This window comes from Scomber scombrus, chromosome 11 (assembly GCF_963691925.1).
Source record: "Scomber scombrus chromosome 11, fScoSco1.1, whole genome shotgun sequence".
Lineage (NCBI taxonomy): Eukaryota > Metazoa > Chordata > Actinopteri > Scombriformes > Scombridae > Scomber > Scomber scombrus.
In genome coordinates, this window is record NC_084980.1 from 27,222,110 (window position 1) to 27,241,210 (window position 19,101).

Consider the following 19,101-nt stretch of genomic DNA (forward strand, 5'->3'; position numbering starts at 1 on the left):
CCACAACAGTCATCACATTGTGATTCAAACGTTGCTTAACTGAATTTCTGGCAGTAAATGTTTGAGGGCTTTTAAATTTGGGGATTGACAACACGTTTTTATCCCTCTGCTGCCTCACAGTACGCCAAACTGTCCATCTCCCTGAGGGTACCTGGAGGAGGAGGAAAGAAGAAGAAGGCTGCAGCTGCTCCACAGGGTGGCGCTAGCGGGGCGCCGGCCGCTGCAGAGGAAGAGGATGATTATGAAGGAGGGCTGTGTTAGCCTTCAGTCTCCAGAGTGCCGACTCTACCCATCTGCAGCTCCACTACTAAAACCTTCTGTGTGCAAGTTAAAAAACCTCGACAAACCCTTCCAGATCTGAAGCACAGATGGGTGGCTGTTGTGCAAAAAGCAAATCAAAACCCCAACAGTTCCAGTAATTGTTGCAGAAGAGTCGACCCAAATTTAAAGAGCCTTTTTAATTTGTGTTTTCTTTGAGGTGGATCCTCAGTGTAATGAAAAATAACTCTTCAATGTTCAATAATGTATGAAAGCCTCCTGTCGTATGTAAATCTTCAATTATGTCTCGTCTCTGTGAAAACTGTAAATTTTGCTGTTATTGTTTGTGGGTAGAGTCTAAGAATGCTTATATAGGTATATTAAAATCAGAAACACTCTTAAATGCTGTATGTTTAATGAGTCGATCGGTGTATAGGTGTTCATTTGTACAGAGTTAATTTATTCAGTATTCATGGCTGCAGCCTGTTGAAAATGTTACTGGAACAATATGCAATCAGATAGTCAGTGCATGTGTTTGGTATGATGAGATGTTGTATCCAAATCCAAAAAGCTTTGACTTGTGAATAGTAATGCTTAGAAATGATTGACACTATTGTTTTCAGCAATTTCGCACTTATTCAAGAAAATTGACATAACAGTACAACTCCTAATGATACAGCTTGTAGACTGTTTTTTTTATGTGTCTACCTCGAGGTGTGTGTGTTACCTTTGCACCTTCAAAAACAGAATAGTCATGGCTGTTTCTTAATTTCTAACACAGCACAATCCTTTTAATTAAAAGCTTCCAAGATGAAAAAAAGGGACCATGCAGTGATTTTTTTTTTTCAGTGTGTGTCCCCCCCCCTCCCCCCTTTGAAAAGTGAGATTTGTGTATTTGTGACATATCTTAATGGTCATTCTGTAAATGTGAGAACCCCACTATTACAACATGCCAATTAAAAAGTACTCTGATACCACAGTTAGAAACATATCTAAGGGTTATAAAAAGGGATTGTTTACATTTTTTTTTTTTATTCGTGCTGTTGCCCACTTCTTGTATATTCCTCAAAAAGCATCTCCAGACTTCACACATCAATAAACATTTCTGTTGTGTGGCATTTTTATGGTTTCTTTGCATTTTCTTAATTGAGTTAGTGGACATATTTTCCATATCAAGTGTTTGTCTGCACTGAAATGGCCCCTGACAGACATGTAATGACCTATTTATGTTTGATGAGGCTAAAGCTCTCTCCCTGTTAATCGATGTTTGTAATGCACACACACACACACACACACATTCATGCTACTTTTACAATGCACTACAAACCTTGAATGACTGTATGATGTGTCTTTGCATTAGAAAGACAAAAATGGACTTCAGTGTACAGAACTGTTCCTTGTGTATAACTGGCCTGTTTCTACAGTGTCATATTTGTAAAATCCAAAGTTAGCTTCAGTATTTACAAGAAAAGTGTACAATTTAGGTATCCACATTGTAAATAACGATTTTAAAAAAGTACTCCAGTGGCTCTTTAACGACACAAGTAGAGCACTAGAATACAGTATTAGCATTTCCTGGAGAAAATGCATGTAGATTATCCTGAAATATGGAGCAGAATTTTACATTTTTGTTGATGAAAATTGAAAAAAAAAAGTTCTACCTCAGAGATTTGTACATTTTTAGTGGCAGCAGAACTTGTATAATATGTGTGCATAGTGTTTGAAGGAATATATAAATATAAGTCTGCAATGAGAGCATGACAGCGCTATGCATATCAATTAAGGTTTACTTCTCAAAAAACTACAACTCCTACGGGAGATGTGTTTACATTTGGAGGGAGAGGAGGCTTGTGGTAACATTTTAAGGTATGGCATGCTTGAGTAGGTAAAACTGTGGGAGTGAGACATATTTACATTATTTTTCTGGTCTAAAAAAAAATTCTCTGCTCTCCTCTTTGCCTGAGGATGTCACACAGAGAGCTGCAAACCGCTGTAAAATCCGTCATTTGGACACAGTATACAACTTTGTAAATTCAAAGTTTGAATTGGGTCTGTAGGATAAGGTATGTTGGAGCAGTTGAGTTTCAAAGTGACAAAAGGTTACAACTGAATTGGATCCAACTCTCTCAGACTGCCATTATACATTTTAGATGTTTCAAAAATGTATATAAAAATCGCTGGAATACACTAGAAAGTAAAAGCACACATCTGCTGAATGTCAAAGCCGCACACTTGAATGACATTTGAATGTTTTTTCTATCACAAAGTATGCAGTAGTTAAAAAGGTGCAAAAAATGTCGGGAATGTTGAATAATAATAATAAGGTCCAGAATAATAGAGTGAGAAGAACAAACTGAGGGAAATATCTGTCTCACAATCATGTAAATGTTCCACTACGTCCGCCAGCAAGTCAATAACTGAGTCTGCTAACTGTTTGGTGATGAGCAGGTAGTGTACAGTGAGGTCTTTTCTTTAAAAAACGACTGACTGCTGCTGCTGAAAATGACACCACAGTGAGAGTGAATCAGCTGGAGAGCTAAACAATGAGCTGAAACTCACTATAAAGCTCCATAAAGTGGAGAGCAGCTGCAGAGTCGGGTGATAATTCTCTGTAGGTTCATCACTGTGATTTTATATATTGTTATTGTCCTTTAATATTCAGTTTAAGGGGTGCATCTTAGCTAATACATTTTTAAAGAAATGATCACAAACCAACTGACTCATGTTGAATATGGGGGGATTAGGGGCTCTTATGGTTTTGGGGTAGTGGCGGCATTGGTCTCAGGTTCTGTTTTCAATCAAAATCTCGTCCACACAGGATCCCCGCCTGCTCACTTCACTGCTTTTCCACGAAGAAATAGAAGCCGAAAGCAAAAACTCGACACCTTTCCATTTGTTTTTATTTGCAGATCTCCGGACCTCTATCATACCACATTGTCTTTAACATACGGGTACAATTTCACATTTCATTCCACCGTGCCCTACCCCCCCCTTAAACTTATATGTACACGTAATGAAAATTTAGTCATGGCAATAATGAAGTTTTTTTTTCTCTCATGCTACAATGTCCTCTAATGCATAGTTTGGACTAAAGGGCTTCATGTTTCAGCCCTTTTTTGTGTGAGGAATCTTTTCTGAGTGTCTCCTTATTTCTTCCTTGATGTCTGAACACACGCAGTTTGGAGTTCAGAGTATGAATGTTAAAAACAGCGAGAGGTTTCATAAGTGATGTGCACTGAAGAGCCTACCACTTAATGCACGTTACCCTGATTCAGAAACAGCCCTCTGCTGGTCTTGACTCGAGCCAACCTGTAGATGATGATTCAGATCCGTGGATGATTGGCAATTAATCTCATTCTCTGTGGAGGAAAAAAAGGAGTTTTCCTTGTGCAGTAAACATACTAGTTATACATCTCACCGTCATTTCTGAACAATATCCACATTACATTTCATGCCATTTAAATAGTTCTTTCTACATTCTCACATTCTTTTAGATCCATCAAGGCCTACATGTTGTAACATATAACTCATACAATGAATATCTGTGAAAACAGCTCTTCCTGAGAAAGATATGTAGTTGTTAAGGGTTTTGAGTTTTTTTTCTTCATACAAACAAAATAAGGCAAGTTAATATTGTCTGATGATATTGTCTTCATTTTTTTTTTTTTTAATCTCTGAAGTGTCTCCCATGTGGCCTCTGACGTTTAAAAACAAAAACAAAAAAAAGAAGACGAAGAAGAAGGTAGTCTTTATGTTCATGTGTCTTTGTCAGAACTCTTCGCCTTTTCCATCCACATCCTTCAAAAAAAACTTGGAGGAACAAGAGCTCAATATTGCACAGTCCCACAATCCAAGCGTTCCAGTTGGGGGGAAAATATGAGATTGTGCTCATGTGGTTTATATCTGCGTGTGGGAAGCCCTTATAGATCAATGTTTGCAGCCTGTTTCAGCTTCTCTCCGCCTACTGTGCGTTTGTAAGAAAAAAGAAAAAAGCGATACAGTGGAGCGAAGAGCAGTTAAAGAGCCGAAGAAGTTAGCAGAGTTTTTAAAAATCTATCCTTTGGTTGGGAACTTTTTTAAACCATACGTGACGTGTTTTATTAAAATTGTCTTTAAAGATGAAAGATGGATGGCTCCGTCTCCAACCGCCGCTCATTTTATCCACTGGAGGCAAACGGAGCCGGGGTTTCGCAAGATAAATACAGCACCAGCAAATTTGTGCTCAAATGTTAATAATATGACTGTGACTGTCGTTCTTTTAACCACTGAAGAGTAAAAAATACCAGTTTCGGAAAGTCGGAAAAGTGTTTTAGTGTGGCGCTAACACTGTATCACTGCCATCAGAGCTCAAAGAGGAAAGAGTGCTGCTTTGTGCGCCCTCAGCAGGTAGAGGGGATGTAGTAGCTGCTCACATCCACAGAGCGACCTCCCAGTGTCTCTGAACGAGCTGCTACTGTCCGAAAAGCTCTAAAATCGCCTCCTTTGAGTATCACTGAGTTTTCTCCCGGGTCCACTTGATCATAGTCTCTGGCGATCGGTAGAGGAAGATGAGTTTGGCGTACATGTCCTCCTCCAGGTCCAGCTCGCCCGTCTCTCGCACCAGGAAGATGTCTGTGCAAAGCTTGAGGATGCGGTCCACGTTGGGCAGCTCCTCGAACATGATGGTGTGGGAAATGCCGCTGAAGAACTCGCGCACAAACTTGCCGATGACCAAGACCACCGAGGCGTACAAGCCCATGATCCTAGACAGGAAACACAGGAAGGAAATTAGACAATGTTCCATTTTTGGACTCCCTGAATGTTATCTGTCTGCAGAGTAGATAAAGACGACTGTAATTGAGTGGAAAGGGAAAAACATAGACGTGACAGAAGCTGAGTATGATGCTGTAAAGATTAGAGTAAATCTATCCAGACACTCTTTAACCGTTTATCAGTAGCTCCAAATAATATATACAGTATTTTTATTTTTTTTGTTTGTTCTTCCTTCCCTCAATCTGCTCCATTTACACTCCAGCTAATCCCTGATCTTATTACCTGATCTCTTGTGTTTTTTGTTTGTTTACACACACACACACACACACACACACACACACACACACACACACACACACACACACACACACACACACACACACACACACACACACACACACACACACACACACACACACACACACTTGGGCTGCAAATAACTGTCATTATCAGTTAATGTGATGATTATTTTCTCTATTAATCGATTAATTGGTGGAAAAAATGGTCAGTTTCCCAACAGTCCACAACCCAAAGGTATTCAGTTTACTATCACAGACTCTTAAAGAAAAACAGAAAATATGCATAAAATATTTGATTTGCATATTTTATATTTATATGAGACAAATTCAAATGGGAATAAAGAAGAAAAAACACCCACATGCCCGCTGACTGTTTCTACTTCTAAATATAAGTGGAAAAAGCAATAGCATTTTAGGTGAAAGAGAGGATGAACATTATACCTTAACTCATACTCTGATAAATAAAAAAATCTTGAGTGCATATTTTATATATATATATATGAGACTAATTCAAATGGGAATAAGATGAAAAAATGACTAAATGAAGCAGGATGAATCTTTATTTATTCACATTTGAATCCCGATCAATCATCACGTACCCGTATCCAGCCAGGAAGCCCAAACTGGGCGGGCTGACTTGGTCGCTGAACACATAGACCTCCAGGCCTGCTTCATACTTGTATTTTTGAGACCTCTTCTCTATCTTTCCCAGTTCAGTCTGGTTGACAATCCACCATTCCTGGACCTGACCGGAGTCATTATGAGTTCGCTTCAAGGTTAATGTTATGTTGAACATCTTTTCATCTGCAATGATGACAAATGAAATCATGTAATTCAATCAGCACTTACATAAAAAACCAAAGTGCCCTTATAACTAATTATTTCGTACATATTTAATATCAATTTAATAAAAAAGTAAATTAAGAATTCAATGTTTCTCAATAAAAAAACAATCACTATATTTTAAAGCTACTATGTGTAGAATTTGTATGTGATTATGTAAGATAATTCCTTAATAACTTAACTTTGATAACTTCTAAAGTAAGAGACCGAGAACAGAAGTAGTTGAACGGCCAACTGGGATCTTTATTGAAGACTCGGTGAACACAGCAAACATCAACGAAGACTATCGAAAACCGCTCACGCCTCAGCCCCTCTCCAGGCTATTTATACTACTGGTTTGGCATATAGGCGTCCTTTTGGCATTTTGTGTGTGCCAGGTCAAGCCGACCAGGCGTGTCCAACTAAGATCTGGTTTCCTGGAAGCCTAACACTTTCTCTTAATGTTGACTTCCTAACCTCCTTTTAGGGATATGGAAATGGCAAAAGCTCCCTACACAGGCTTGTTGCGACATCCCAAACTGGTACAACTATTGACCTTTCGTCTCACTTGTTGTTGTCTCATTTTACTGTGATGCACACATATCTGCCACTACAATTATAGCATCTTTTAGGGTGTTTTCCCACCTACTTTTAGTCCAGTTAAATCTAACTCTGGTTCATTTTGCCCCTTGGTGCAATTCATTTGGACACGTGTGAACAGAGTAACTGCACTGCACCAAAACAAACACAACGAGACCCTTTAGAGGAGGTGGTCTCTGTCCATTTCTAAATGAACTGGAGCTGTTCGTTGTGGGAACGTGATCTGACCTTGATCCAAACCAACTACTAGGTATAATCCGTGAGTTTGTAAGAAACTGCTCCTGTAGCCAGGTGAGCTTTGCACAGTGGGATGCGGATGAATGAATTTAACAGTTGTTGGCAGCTAGCCGGAGAATGAATCGAGGTCAGATCTAAACTAACGCAACACGGTATGTTGTGTTTGGCCAGTGGACTTCCTTCAGGACCTCCTTCCTGTGTTTACATGCCCCAAACACATCTCAACAATCAGAAGAGTAACGTTGCTTGTAGAGATTGCTTGGACTTTTCTCTGTGTAAGAATAAACTGAACCAAGGGGGGAAAATGCACCAGGTTCATCAACTAATTCAGACCAAACGAACTATAGGTGTGAAAATATATATTATATCATTCTGATGACTTTAAATTTTGTTTTTGTTTTTATTGGCAAACATTCCTGTCAGACACAATGTATGTTTTCATATTACCATTTAAGGGCATCAAAGTCAGACATTTTCAGATTCTACACAAGGTGGTTTTAAATATGTTGTAGCACCAGGCGGGGGTCTGGTCCTCTGAAATGATACCAACGCGGAAGTAACTTAAAACTGCATTCTATCAAAAGGCCACCAGGGGGCCGACCGTTTTGGTGTCAAAAGGACTTCCGTCTCTATACAAGTCAATGGAGAATTCACCAACTTCTCACTTGATTTCTAACCTCAGTAAACGTTTTCAAAATGTGTTTATGGTCTCAATCGCTAGTTTAAAGCCTTCTTCAATGCAGTATGATGTTCATTTGGGACATTTTGGCCTCCCTGATTTTATATTTGACGATAAAGCAGGGTATGCATTATGGCGTGGCTACGTCGTGATTGACAGGTTGATTGGTTCACAGGTTCAGGAGGGCGCCTCATGCTCCTCCAGATGCCGATATAAGTAGAATCCGTGGGTTTTTTTTACCCGGCATGCACCGGAAATTTTCAAGATGGCGCTGCTCAGATCCGAAACTATTCGCTTCCAAGCAGCAGTCCACAAACCAATGGGTGACGTCACGGATGTTACGTCCATTTTATATACGGTCTATGGTGGTAGCACTGATTGTCCAGGCTTCAGCTGATCGGGAAGACGCTCGAGGACCAATTTCCAACCACATAAAAAATACAAATAATTTTAAGGAACTACCTCACAAGTGCCTTTATAATGAAAAATGTATCCTTAGTATTAAACTCATTTCAACAAATGTCTCTTTTTATAAATGAGTTTTTGTACAATAAACAATAAAAAATTAGACCTGCAGATTGGTTAACTAGGCTCCACAAAGCTATCAGAAGTGCAAAATGTAGTAAAAAGACTTGAGAGTTATTGACTGACAACATCTGCTCAAATGAGGTCTGCAGTAAGTCGAGGAAACATTGGACTGCTCTAGGTGTAGTTTCCCTCCTCTCTTAAACCCCAGAAAAAGAGTGTTGTCACATCCTGATTGGCCAAGAGGGGAATGCATCCAGCTGCTTTTCAATTACTATTCAGGAGCTGGTCCTCACACCAGAGGCAACAGGTGATCTGAATAACCCGTTAATCAACTCAGAGGGGTTTCAAAAATGTGTGACTGCTATAACATTTACATTTACATTTAGTCATTTAGCAGACGCTTTTATCCAAAGCGACTTACAAGGGAGAATAACATTCAAGCTACATTGCAACAGAGACATTAGTGTAACAATAAATAAATACTGCTAAGTAGTGCTAAGTAGTTGTAAGTTAGGAGTGCTAAGTAATTGTAAGTTAAGAGAGGAGGTACTCTCTGAAGAGCTGGGTCTTCAAGTGCTTCTTAAAGACAGAGAGGGAGGCCCCTGCTCTGGTGGTTTTCACAGCCAGGCAACGCTCATTTGATGAACGCAGCATCCGGGGGGTAACATGTGCTCTTACAAGACCATTCAAGTAGGTGGGGAGCATTCCCAACAATCACTCTGTAGGCAAGCATAAGAGACTTGAACTTGATGCGAGCAGCTACAGGTAACCAGTGGAGCTCGATAAGCAGCGGAGTGACGTGTGCCCTCTTTGGCTGGTTGAACACCAGTCGCACTGCCGCATTCTGTATCATCTGCAGTGGCTTCACCGCGCAGGCCGGCAAGCCTGAGACGGGACATCACCAAGGTTTGTACCAGCAGTTGAGTGGCATATTGGGTTAGGTACGGCCTGACTTTTCGGATGTTGAATAGGGCGAAGCGGCACAAATAAATGTCCAAGGATGACTCAATGATTAATATTCCTACAAGAGTTGTTTTAAAACTAGATGTCAAGTTACTGAAAGGAGAATTTTCACTTTGTTTAGAGGCTGCTGAGTTATATTTGCTGTCACCAAGTCAACTAACAACTACACAAAAAGAGCTACACAGTCAGACCAATCCATACTGTGACAGAAACTGTAAAGTTCACCTGTATAAAGAGGCTCAGCGGGCTTGGCATCTGCATCACTGGGGGCACGAATATAACGAGGGAAGATCTCCGCCAGGATTCTGCAGAGGAAGAGAAGAAAATGTCTACAACTTTTCTCATCAGTGTACATTTGTTAACAACAGGCTCATGGTTTCTACATTGCTTAGTTTTCATATTAAAGCCTGACATAGAAATTTTAGGAAATACTTGTTTGTTTTCTAAGAGTTAGATGAGAAGCCGGATACCACTGTGCAGGTATGGAGCGATCAGTAATTAACCCATTACATCTTGTTTGTTTAATTATCACACGAACAGAAATGCAAGAATGACAATTTGTGGTTTTAGGTGGATTTAATATGTTGTAACTATTTCTTGTTGAACAATAGCCGTGTGCAGCATCTAAAGATCACAGAAGTGTTGGGCAGACAAAGAGTTACAGATTGTCCTCCTCCTCTAAAACCACAGTGTATTTTCTTTTAGATGTTTGTAACAAGATACAACAAAAAAGATACACAGTGTTAAAGAGGCACATTTTGGAACTTTTGAGAGAGACGGGCTAGCTGAATCCCCTCATTTCCAGTCATTATGCTAAGCTAGGCTAATCGTCTTCGGGCTCAAAATCTATACTTGATGCGCAAATAATAATAATAATAATGTTAAAATACTTCTTTAACTTGCAACACGTTTGATTTTAAGATCTTCCTATGAGATATATCTGAATATACTCTGACATGACAAATTATCTATATGAATACATCTTCTTAAAGTTAAGTTTCAAATTCTTACATTTCCTCAGTGCACTCATGGCATTAACACTACGTTCTGTGATCTCTAATCTAAGACTGAGGGGATTTGTGAATACATATATGACATATGAAGATTTACCTGTTCTCATGCACACCATACTTTGTTTTATTATTAATTAACTATACTTCTAACAATAAAAACATGATCTAAATTAGCTATATCAGAGTCGTCTGTGACTGAAATCTAGCCCGATCACTAAACAGCACAGCAGAAGAGTGCAAAGAGAGAGAGTAAGCAGCTGCCATACTCACACTTGCGAGTTACTTCCTGTCCCGTTTAGGAGCGTTATGAGGTCCTGCCTTGTTTTTTGGTCAAGAGACGTCACTCGTTTTCCAGATGCTGTTTCAGCCTTGGCACCAAGAGTGAGGTTTCTGTGATCACAAGAGGAGAGGAAGGAAAAACATACTGAAAATCATATACGAAAAAATGAATATCAACATTTCTACTTCAACATCGACCCGAAAATGTTGTTGAAACTTTACACATTAACATGTTACCTGAAATTAAATAGATATATATATAAACTGTAATATTTTGATTAATGTTTTTGTCTTGTACATGTTTAACCAGAGGAGGTCATATTTCTGATGTTTGATACATATTGGGAGTTTTACTATTATAATATATTATACTGGTTATTGAGTTGGCAGAAGATACAGGGTCCTGAAGAGCCGCACAAACCGACTCAAAAACACTTTCTATCCCTGGGATATTAGGCTCCTGAACAGTTAACCACCCACCCACACCCCCACCCCCAGCACCCCTACTGGGCTATCAGGCTCCTGAACAGTTAACCACCCACCCACACCCCCACCCCCAGCACCCCTACTGGGCTAACAGGCTCCTAAACAGTTAACCACCCACCCCCACCCCCAGCACCCCTACTGGGCTATCAGGCTCCTGAACAGTTAACCACCCACCCCCAGCACCTCTACTCAGCACCTTTTATACAGTACTGTATTCAACACCTACCTCAGGTTACATAGGCATAAGTGCAATATGTGCAATAGACTGTGACTGTGTATGTGTGTTTGTGTGTATGTGTATGTGTGTGTGTGTGTGTGTGTGTGTGTGTGTGTGTGTGTGTGTGTGTGTGTGTGTGTGTGTGTGTGTGTGTGTGTGTGTGTGTGTGTGTGTAAATAGCTTTGTAGTATTTCATTGTTCTTATGTATAATAGTTACATTTAATTAGATATTATTTAGACTTCCTTATTTTTATTTTGACTTTTATTTTGCACGACGGGAAGAGACCCCGTACCAATCTCGTTGTGACACTTGTTGTACAATGACAATAAAGTATATTCTATTCTATTCCATTCTATTCCATTGAGGTGGCATAAATAAATGTTTCCCTATTTTTTGTACTATCACTAATTGCACTACACATACAGGTATACACTTGATGATAAAAAATGTATGAAGAATATCTGCAAACATCTTGTCGTTGCGTACCTTTGCACAGACCAGGACACGGTGATGGGGAAATCCTCCTCCGAGCCCAACATGTCTATCAGGTTGGTTCTGCTCGGTGGGCTGATGGTCCACAGAGAGTTGGAGCTGCCTTTCAGCTCAGCGATGATCAGGTCATCTGCCATGTAGCCCTCCAACCACTGCAAGGCTCCCTAATCACACAAAGTCAAACAGTAAGAATCGAATGGAGCAGAATCTCACGGAGATATCTTATATTTTTTTACTGAGACATTTCTCTGGACAAATATTGGACAGTTTGCTTTGAACTTTTTGCACAGTAATCCATGTTCCTTAGACGATGTATCCTAAAGACTTTGGTGATCTTATGACTTTTTCATCTTACACCATCACCAATTTGACATTTACTTTTCAACAGCTACTGGATAGACTGCAATTTTTACGTTCCCAACAGGATGAAGTGTAATAACTTCGGAGGCTCCCTGACTTTCCATCTTCAAATGGTCAAATACATTGTTTTAGAGCAGAAACAATAATCACTTAAGTGACTGATGAAGAATATATAATTTAATTCATGAAATCAGTTTAAAGAAAAATCCTTTTTCTATTTCTCAGTTGTGATGATTTGCTGTTTTTCTTTGTCTTATGTCGCTTATCTAATAATAAAGTAAATTTCTTTAGGTTTTTCTCTGTAGGTCGGACAAACCCACATATTTGATGACATCTCCTTGGGATTTAGGAAATTGTGGTCGGAATTTTCATTATTTTATAGCATTTTATAGGTTTAACAATTCATTGATTAATCAAGAAAATAATCAGTAGAATGATTTATGATGAATATAATCGTGAGTTGCAGCCCTACTTTGGTTTATTATCATCAGCCTCAGCTGTACTTTCTGTTAACTGATAATTATAATGTTGGCAAATAGCATAATGTTAGCATGCTAGTAATCACAATGAACATTATCTTTTTTTTGTGAGCATGTTTGTGAGCATGTTAGTATTTAGTTCAAACCAGGCTGGGAGTTCCAGTCCTCTAAAATGAGGCCAACGCGGAAGTACCTTAAAACTGCATTCTATCAAAAGGCCACCAGGGGGCGACCGTTTTGTTGTCAAAAGGACTTCCGCCTCTATACAAGTCAATGAAGAATTCACCAACTTCTCACCTTATTTCTAACCTCAGTAAACGTTTTCAAAATGTGTTTATGGTCTCAATCGCTAGTTTAAAGCCTTCTTCAATGCAGAATGATGTTCATTTGGGACATTTTGGCCTCCCTGATTTTATATTTGACGATAAAGCAGGGTATGCATTAGGGTGTGGCTACGTCGTGAATGACAGGTTGATTGGTTCACAGGTTCAGGAGGGCGCTTCCTGCTCCTCCTGATACCCATATAAGTAGAATCCGTGTTTTTTTTTACCCAGCATGCATTGGAAATTTTCAATATGGCGCTGCTCAGATCCGATACTATTGGCCTCCGAGCAGCAGTCCACAAACCAATGGGTGACGGTTTCTTTGTTGATACTACAACTAGGGGATGCTTAAATTAGTACATTTTAAATCTTAGTGACTTTAAAATGAGTTTAAAAAGTTGAAAGTTATCCTTAGTAAATACATACACAAACTTCAACTTCTGGACAAAATGACAAAGGTGTGTATTTATGACTTGGTCTAAGATCAGGTCATAACAGACAAAAAACACATTATTAGCAGCAGTAGTAGAAAAGCTGCTCATGTCTGCTTTGATGCTCTCAGTGTAATCCCCACACCTCTTTTTAAATACAGTAGATTATACAGCAATCTAAACACACTGACACATTGTACTGTACATTTATCATACAGTTATATCTTTGAGTTTATATCAGAAGAAAACAACAACTAGCATCTTAAATGGGTATATTGCACTTACATCATCTTTCTTAAACTCGTGGATAAATTTTGTGAATTCACTCGGTGTCACATCCTGCAGTTGTTTTTGCTGAGCGCTCATTGTGAAGATGGGCTGTGAGAAGGAAAAAAAAATACATTATATATATTAATAAAAGTCTTGTAAAGGTTAAACGCACTTCTAATGCTTGTGTGTAAGCTACTTGTTTCTTTTAAGGAAAAAAAACTATAAGAATAAATGTTTTATTTATCCTGCTACTAAAATAATACTATGATAGTCTTTAGATCAAAGTATGTGACTTTTCCTTTCAGTTTTATAGCTGTAGAATATAATCTACAGTTGTATTTCTGCTGAACCAGGAGCAGTGAATGCAACTTGTCCCAGTCACACAATCAATCTGAGAAAGTACTACTTCAAGACATTTAAACGTAAACTCGACTTTGCTGTAGAAAGAATCACAGATTTACTTCATCGAGATCTACTTGAGCTCAAAGGAGAGAGGATTTTTTTTGTTGTGTCAGAAGGATATAGCGTCTGCTTTGTCTCTTTCATGTCAGGAAAGTACTTGGCAAGCTTGTTTCGCCGTAAAATGGTTAGATAAAAGAAACAGTTCTCACACCTGAAAGCCAGCCAGAGTGACTGTGAACGAGACGTCCAGCGGAGGGTTCACAACTCCAGCTACAGACTTTACGAGGGACATGAAGAGCAGCGGGAACCAGACGATACAGATCAGCAGCGCCACAATCATCCCTCCCATCCCATACTTTACTACTTTCTTCTTCTTCTGGCCTCGCGGCTGGGGATACCTCTGCAGAGGGACAAGATAAAGGACAGGTCGATGTAGAGACGTGAAGAAGTGGAAAGTATTACTTGGCTTTGATGTAGTGTTTCTGAGTCAAGTCCTCCTAAACATTTTTTCCATCTTTACTTCAGTGGACATGATGCAAAGGCTTCATGCTTTAAATACCAACAACAACTAAGAAAATCTATTAGCAGTTATCAGACCTCGGTTATAACCGGAAAGATGGAGCAAAAACATTTAAGACAGGAGGTACTTTTTGAATGAACTGGAAAAGACTGAAAGTGCACTTAAAGCAACATGGCCTTTTTCTTATCAAATTTTCAGTAAACTCCACAAACTTTTTAAATTTTCATTACAATTCTTAATAAATAAAGGAATTTACCTGTAAAAGTCATGAAGTAACAAACACAAGCATGAAGGATTTTGTAAAAAAACCCAAAAAAACCCCCCATAAGAGTAAATTTCAGCCAGAATACCAACATGACAGGAGTTTGGCTGTGAAAGTGATTCTTCAAACACTAGACTGATGCCACAATGATAAACACCTTCTCAGATTCTCTCCAGCATTTGAGGATGAAGATGTGAGCGTAGATGTCCTCCACACAGATCCAGCTGGACAGAGACAGCGAGGTGTCGGTCCAAACCCAGTCCATCACAGCTCGCAGCTCCGTCAGGAACGGCACCAGGCGGAAACTGCAAACAACAGACCTGAATAAGTTATTCTTGCAAAAATAAAATAAGTTCAGATTCAAGATATATTATTGATGGGGACCGTTTATGCTCATTTTCAGATCTACAGTTAAAAAAACAACTCCTATTTATCGTATAGTGGCCCTTTATGCAGCCCCTTAGTTCAGCCGCTGTCTCTTAAAGGCCCTTGGTCAGCTTTCTGGAAGACTTTCGAGGGGCATATCAGAGTCGTGTTAACCCTATGTAGGTCACACCAATAAAGTGCTATTTTTAAAAAAAATCTTTTTTTCTCTTTGGGGCCATGACAACATAAAACATGGATTTTTTTTTCTTCTCATTGACCCTATATGTGATGTTTTACAGACCTCTACAGACCTCATTTGTTAAAACTTTTGTTAAAACATGATAGAGACTCATTCTGTCATGTAAGATGAAAAAATGAAAGTCAATTTCCAACATGTCTCCAGCAGGATCTCTTATGTCAGCAGTGATTTGTGTTATTCTTTGTTTAACATTCTAGCACAACCTGTATCTATAGCAACAATAGAACAACCTGTATCTATAGCAACCATAGAACAACCTGTATCTATAGCAACCATAGAACAACCTGTATCTATGGCAACCGTAGAACAACCTGTATCTATAGCAACCATAGAACAACCTGTATCTATAGCAACCATAGAACAACCTGTATCTATAGCAACCATAACACAATCTTGATGTGTTCCTCACTTTCAATTATCAGAGCCTCGTTATAGTGGCACTAAAAACTAGTAGACACAATATATGGACATATTTAGAGCTTTTTGTTCAGCAGATGAGTTACAAATAATGAAGGAACACTACAAGCAGAAACAGCCACAGTGATGATGATGATGATGATGATGATGATGATGATGATGATGATGTATACTGAATACTCATTTTAACATTTTTTGAGCATGAAGGCCTAATTCACACAGTCCCCACACAGTTAAATGTCTCCTACTTGAAACTCTGGGAAGCTCTGATGTGGGCTCTAAACTGAGGTGCCACTAATTGGTGATTTCTGGGGTTTGTAACTTCCTGGGGCAGACCTCATGGGAGCCAGTTTCATCATAGCATTTGATGTTTTTTGCGACTGCACTTAAATGTCCAGATTGACTAACTTTCATGTCTCCAATTAACAATGGACTGTCATTTCTCTTTACTTGTACTTTGTGTTACAATATGGATTACACTATTAGCTGGAGGGCTATTTGCTGTATGCAAGAAACCTCGGCATCACACAACTGATGGTCTCAAACACATTAAGAAGGCAAGAAATTCCATCAATTAACTTTTGACGCCTGTTCATTGAAAACCATTTCCAATGACTACCTAATAAAGCTGGTTAAGATATTGCCAATAGTGTACAAAGCTGCCATCAAGGCAAACAGTGGCTACTTTGAGTAATTTGAAACATATTTTATTACTTAATACACTTAAGCACTTTCATATATTTCTGTTTTGTTTGAATGATTGTATGACTCAAAGATGAAGATTCAATAAGGATAATTGAACATTAACATCTGGTATAATAATCTAGTCCCGAACACCATTAAAACCAAGGCGATTATTGTGGACTTTGGGAGATCCAAGACGACCACACATCCATCTCTCCACATCAATGGTGAGGAGGTGGAGAGTGTCAATGACATCAGATTCCTGGGAATCCATACAACAAAAGATCTCTCATGGTCCCTTAATACCTCCCACCTTGTGAAGAAAGCTCAATAGAGTCTTTTCTTCCAAAGAAAACTCAGAACAGGCCAAACTTCACTCTCAGCTCCCAATAAACTTTTATACAGAAGCACCACAGACGAGACTGTCCTCTGCTACTGTGCCGCTGTGTGGTATGCCAGTTTTACTGCAGAGAATCGGAAGGACTTTTTACCACTTGGTCAAGGTGGTAAAAAAGTGTGTGGTAGCAGTCTACAAAAGAAGGCTAGCAACATCAGTGAAGTGTTTGTCCCTTTGCCATCGAGGAAGAGATACAGAGCCATCAAAGCCTGAATAAACAGACTGAAGAACAGAGCTGCAGTCTCCATCAGCCCCCACTCTCCCATAGCTGGTGAGGACTGAGGACTGTAAATATTACGACCCAAACCCCCCCACACACTCCCAACTGCTGCTAATGCACTCCAACATTTTATTACATACATACATCTACTAATCTTTTAATTATTTATCAGCTTTTATTATCTTTTATTTTACCTTTGCTATCTTGTTTTTATTTTATTATCTTGTTTTTATCTTTTTATTGCTGCTGGCCACAGATTTATGTACTAAATGTAATTTTATTGCATGCCTACAATGACATAACCTCATGTGCCAGATGGTTTGTTACTCCTAAGATGCTGATTCGTCCAAACCACCGGTGGCACGGACACAAGTGCATAACTTGAAACCTGAATTCTTGCATGATCGCGCGAATCCAGCTGCCTCGCAAGGTAAACGAGTAATGCTCTTATATATATTACAGTTCATAGTAATTCAGTGTATGGCCTCTACTTACAAGTATTGGTAACTTGTATGAATTGTTACTTTAATATTACTTGACACCCGCAACATAATCTTGTGAAGCCAGATATTTATTTATTTTTAATAATTCCACACATGACAGATTTTTTGAAACTGAAAAAAAATGTAATAACTAAATGGACAGTTTTCAGGAAAGGCTTTGTTTCAAATGCAGCCTTAAGTTTTCCAAGGTTGAGATATTCAAAGTTTTTCCAAAAGATTTCCAATCAACTAAGTCAGAGGTTTGGAAGCTCTAAAATGAAATGATTAAGGTGCATCAGAGATTGGCTAAGGATGCAACAAGTGATTATGTTCATTATCAACAGATCTATCATTTATCTTTTTATATGAATCAATTCATCATTTAGCATATACAATGTAAAAAAACGCTAAAAATGGCCATTTAATTCTATTCCAATACCAAAATTGTTGTCAGGTAATTTTCTGTGGATTAATGTGTTTTATAAAATGATTTCAGCACTAACACATGACATTACAGTGAGGTTCTGAATACTTTTATATAGAAATGAAGATTCCCAAAATAATGACTCTAATGATTTGACTTCCTCTTAAATAAACTTGTTGCTCAGACATTTCTGAAACAAATAACTCCAGGTGTAACCGTCTGTCTCTTTCTATTCTCTCAGCAGCAGCTGGCCGACACGCTGACACGAAGAGGGCCTTGGACCTGTTTGCCCAGCTGGAAGAAATGATATTCTCCCAGCGTAACTCACCCTTGAAACAGGAAGAGGTTGACATAATTGTAGCTCTTGGTGAGGAAGTTTCCCAGCACGCGGGTGGGATAACCACAGCGGATCTGATAGGCCGACAAGCCAAAATAGATGCACTTGACAAAATACCACATCTGAGCGACTGTGTTCTCGCTGAAACGCCTGCAAAAGAAAGAGAGATGAGACACAGCTCCTAAAATTAAAGGATATAAAATCTAGCGGGTTCTTTTTTTTTTTTTACATGAATGATATTTATAGGCAGCATAAAAAACCCTCACACCTCTAAAATAAGTTTTGCAAACAAAAAAAAACTTAATTGCCAAACAAAGTAGAACAAAAACACCCTCATTAATAATCAACCATGGTATAAATAGGGACTTTAAGACATGGAGAACTTTCAGAGAGAATTATTTATGACACATTTGCAGCTTGTTTTTCTTTATTAGTTCAATAACAGACAGAGCTGGGAGAGATGAAAGCCACCTCAAAATATTCAAGTTTAATTAGATGAATCAAGACACTCACTGATATTTGAATAAATACTGAATATATGTACAGTGAGGTGAGATGCAGTACTTACTTCTCTGTGACTCCTGGCAGGATAAAGAACATCCAGAAGTGGATGCCGAAAACCAGGATGACCTGAAAGATGACTTTGCCCATAACAGTCTTCCTGAGGTAGAGGGCCCTGTCCACCACCATGGTCCCAAACTGGATCAGGACCATGACTAGGAAGGGTCCCGGCACCTGATCCTCCGACAGAGAGGAAGTGATGTCTGCTGCAGAGTGTTTCTGCAGGGAAGAGACATTCATTAATTCAGGTTTTTTTATTGTTTTGTTTATGTATTTATGA

The 19,101-nt window shown here is 39.0% G+C and overlaps 2 protein-coding genes across 2 annotated transcripts in view; one reads left to right on the forward strand and one right to left on the reverse strand.

Annotated features, from left to right (window-relative positions):
- napgb (N-ethylmaleimide-sensitive factor attachment protein, gamma b) overlaps positions 1 to 1,341 on the forward strand; it is a gene marked incomplete in the record, with an annotated part of 1,751 nt that extends 410 nt beyond the window's left edge. Inside the window, 1 exon segment of the mRNA XM_062429280.1 lies at positions 121 to 1,341. Within this exon segment, the coding sequence (XP_062285264.1) occupies positions 121 to 261 (141 nt within the window).
- A 1,837-nt stretch (positions 1,342 to 3,178) lies between these two features.
- LOC133991280 (piezo-type mechanosensitive ion channel component 2) overlaps positions 3,179 to 19,101 on the reverse strand; it is a 122,116-nt gene continuing 106,193 nt past the window's right edge. Inside the window, exons 44-53 of the mRNA XM_062429810.1 lie at positions 18,829 to 19,040; positions 18,252 to 18,410; positions 14,832 to 14,979; positions 14,104 to 14,292; positions 13,506 to 13,598; positions 11,622 to 11,791; positions 10,422 to 10,541; positions 9,364 to 9,443; positions 5,909 to 6,113; positions 3,179 to 5,000 (exon numbers count right to left, since the gene is read on the reverse strand). Of these exons, the coding sequence (XP_062285794.1) occupies positions 4,748 to 5,000; positions 5,909 to 6,113; positions 9,364 to 9,443; positions 10,422 to 10,541; positions 11,622 to 11,791; positions 13,506 to 13,598; positions 14,104 to 14,292; positions 14,832 to 14,979; positions 18,252 to 18,410; positions 18,829 to 19,040 (1,629 nt within the window). The 3' untranslated portion in view covers positions 3,179 to 4,747. The remainder of the gene's footprint in view (positions 5,001 to 5,908; positions 6,114 to 9,363; positions 9,444 to 10,421; positions 10,542 to 11,621; positions 11,792 to 13,505; positions 13,599 to 14,103; positions 14,293 to 14,831; positions 14,980 to 18,251; positions 18,411 to 18,828; positions 19,041 to 19,101) is intronic.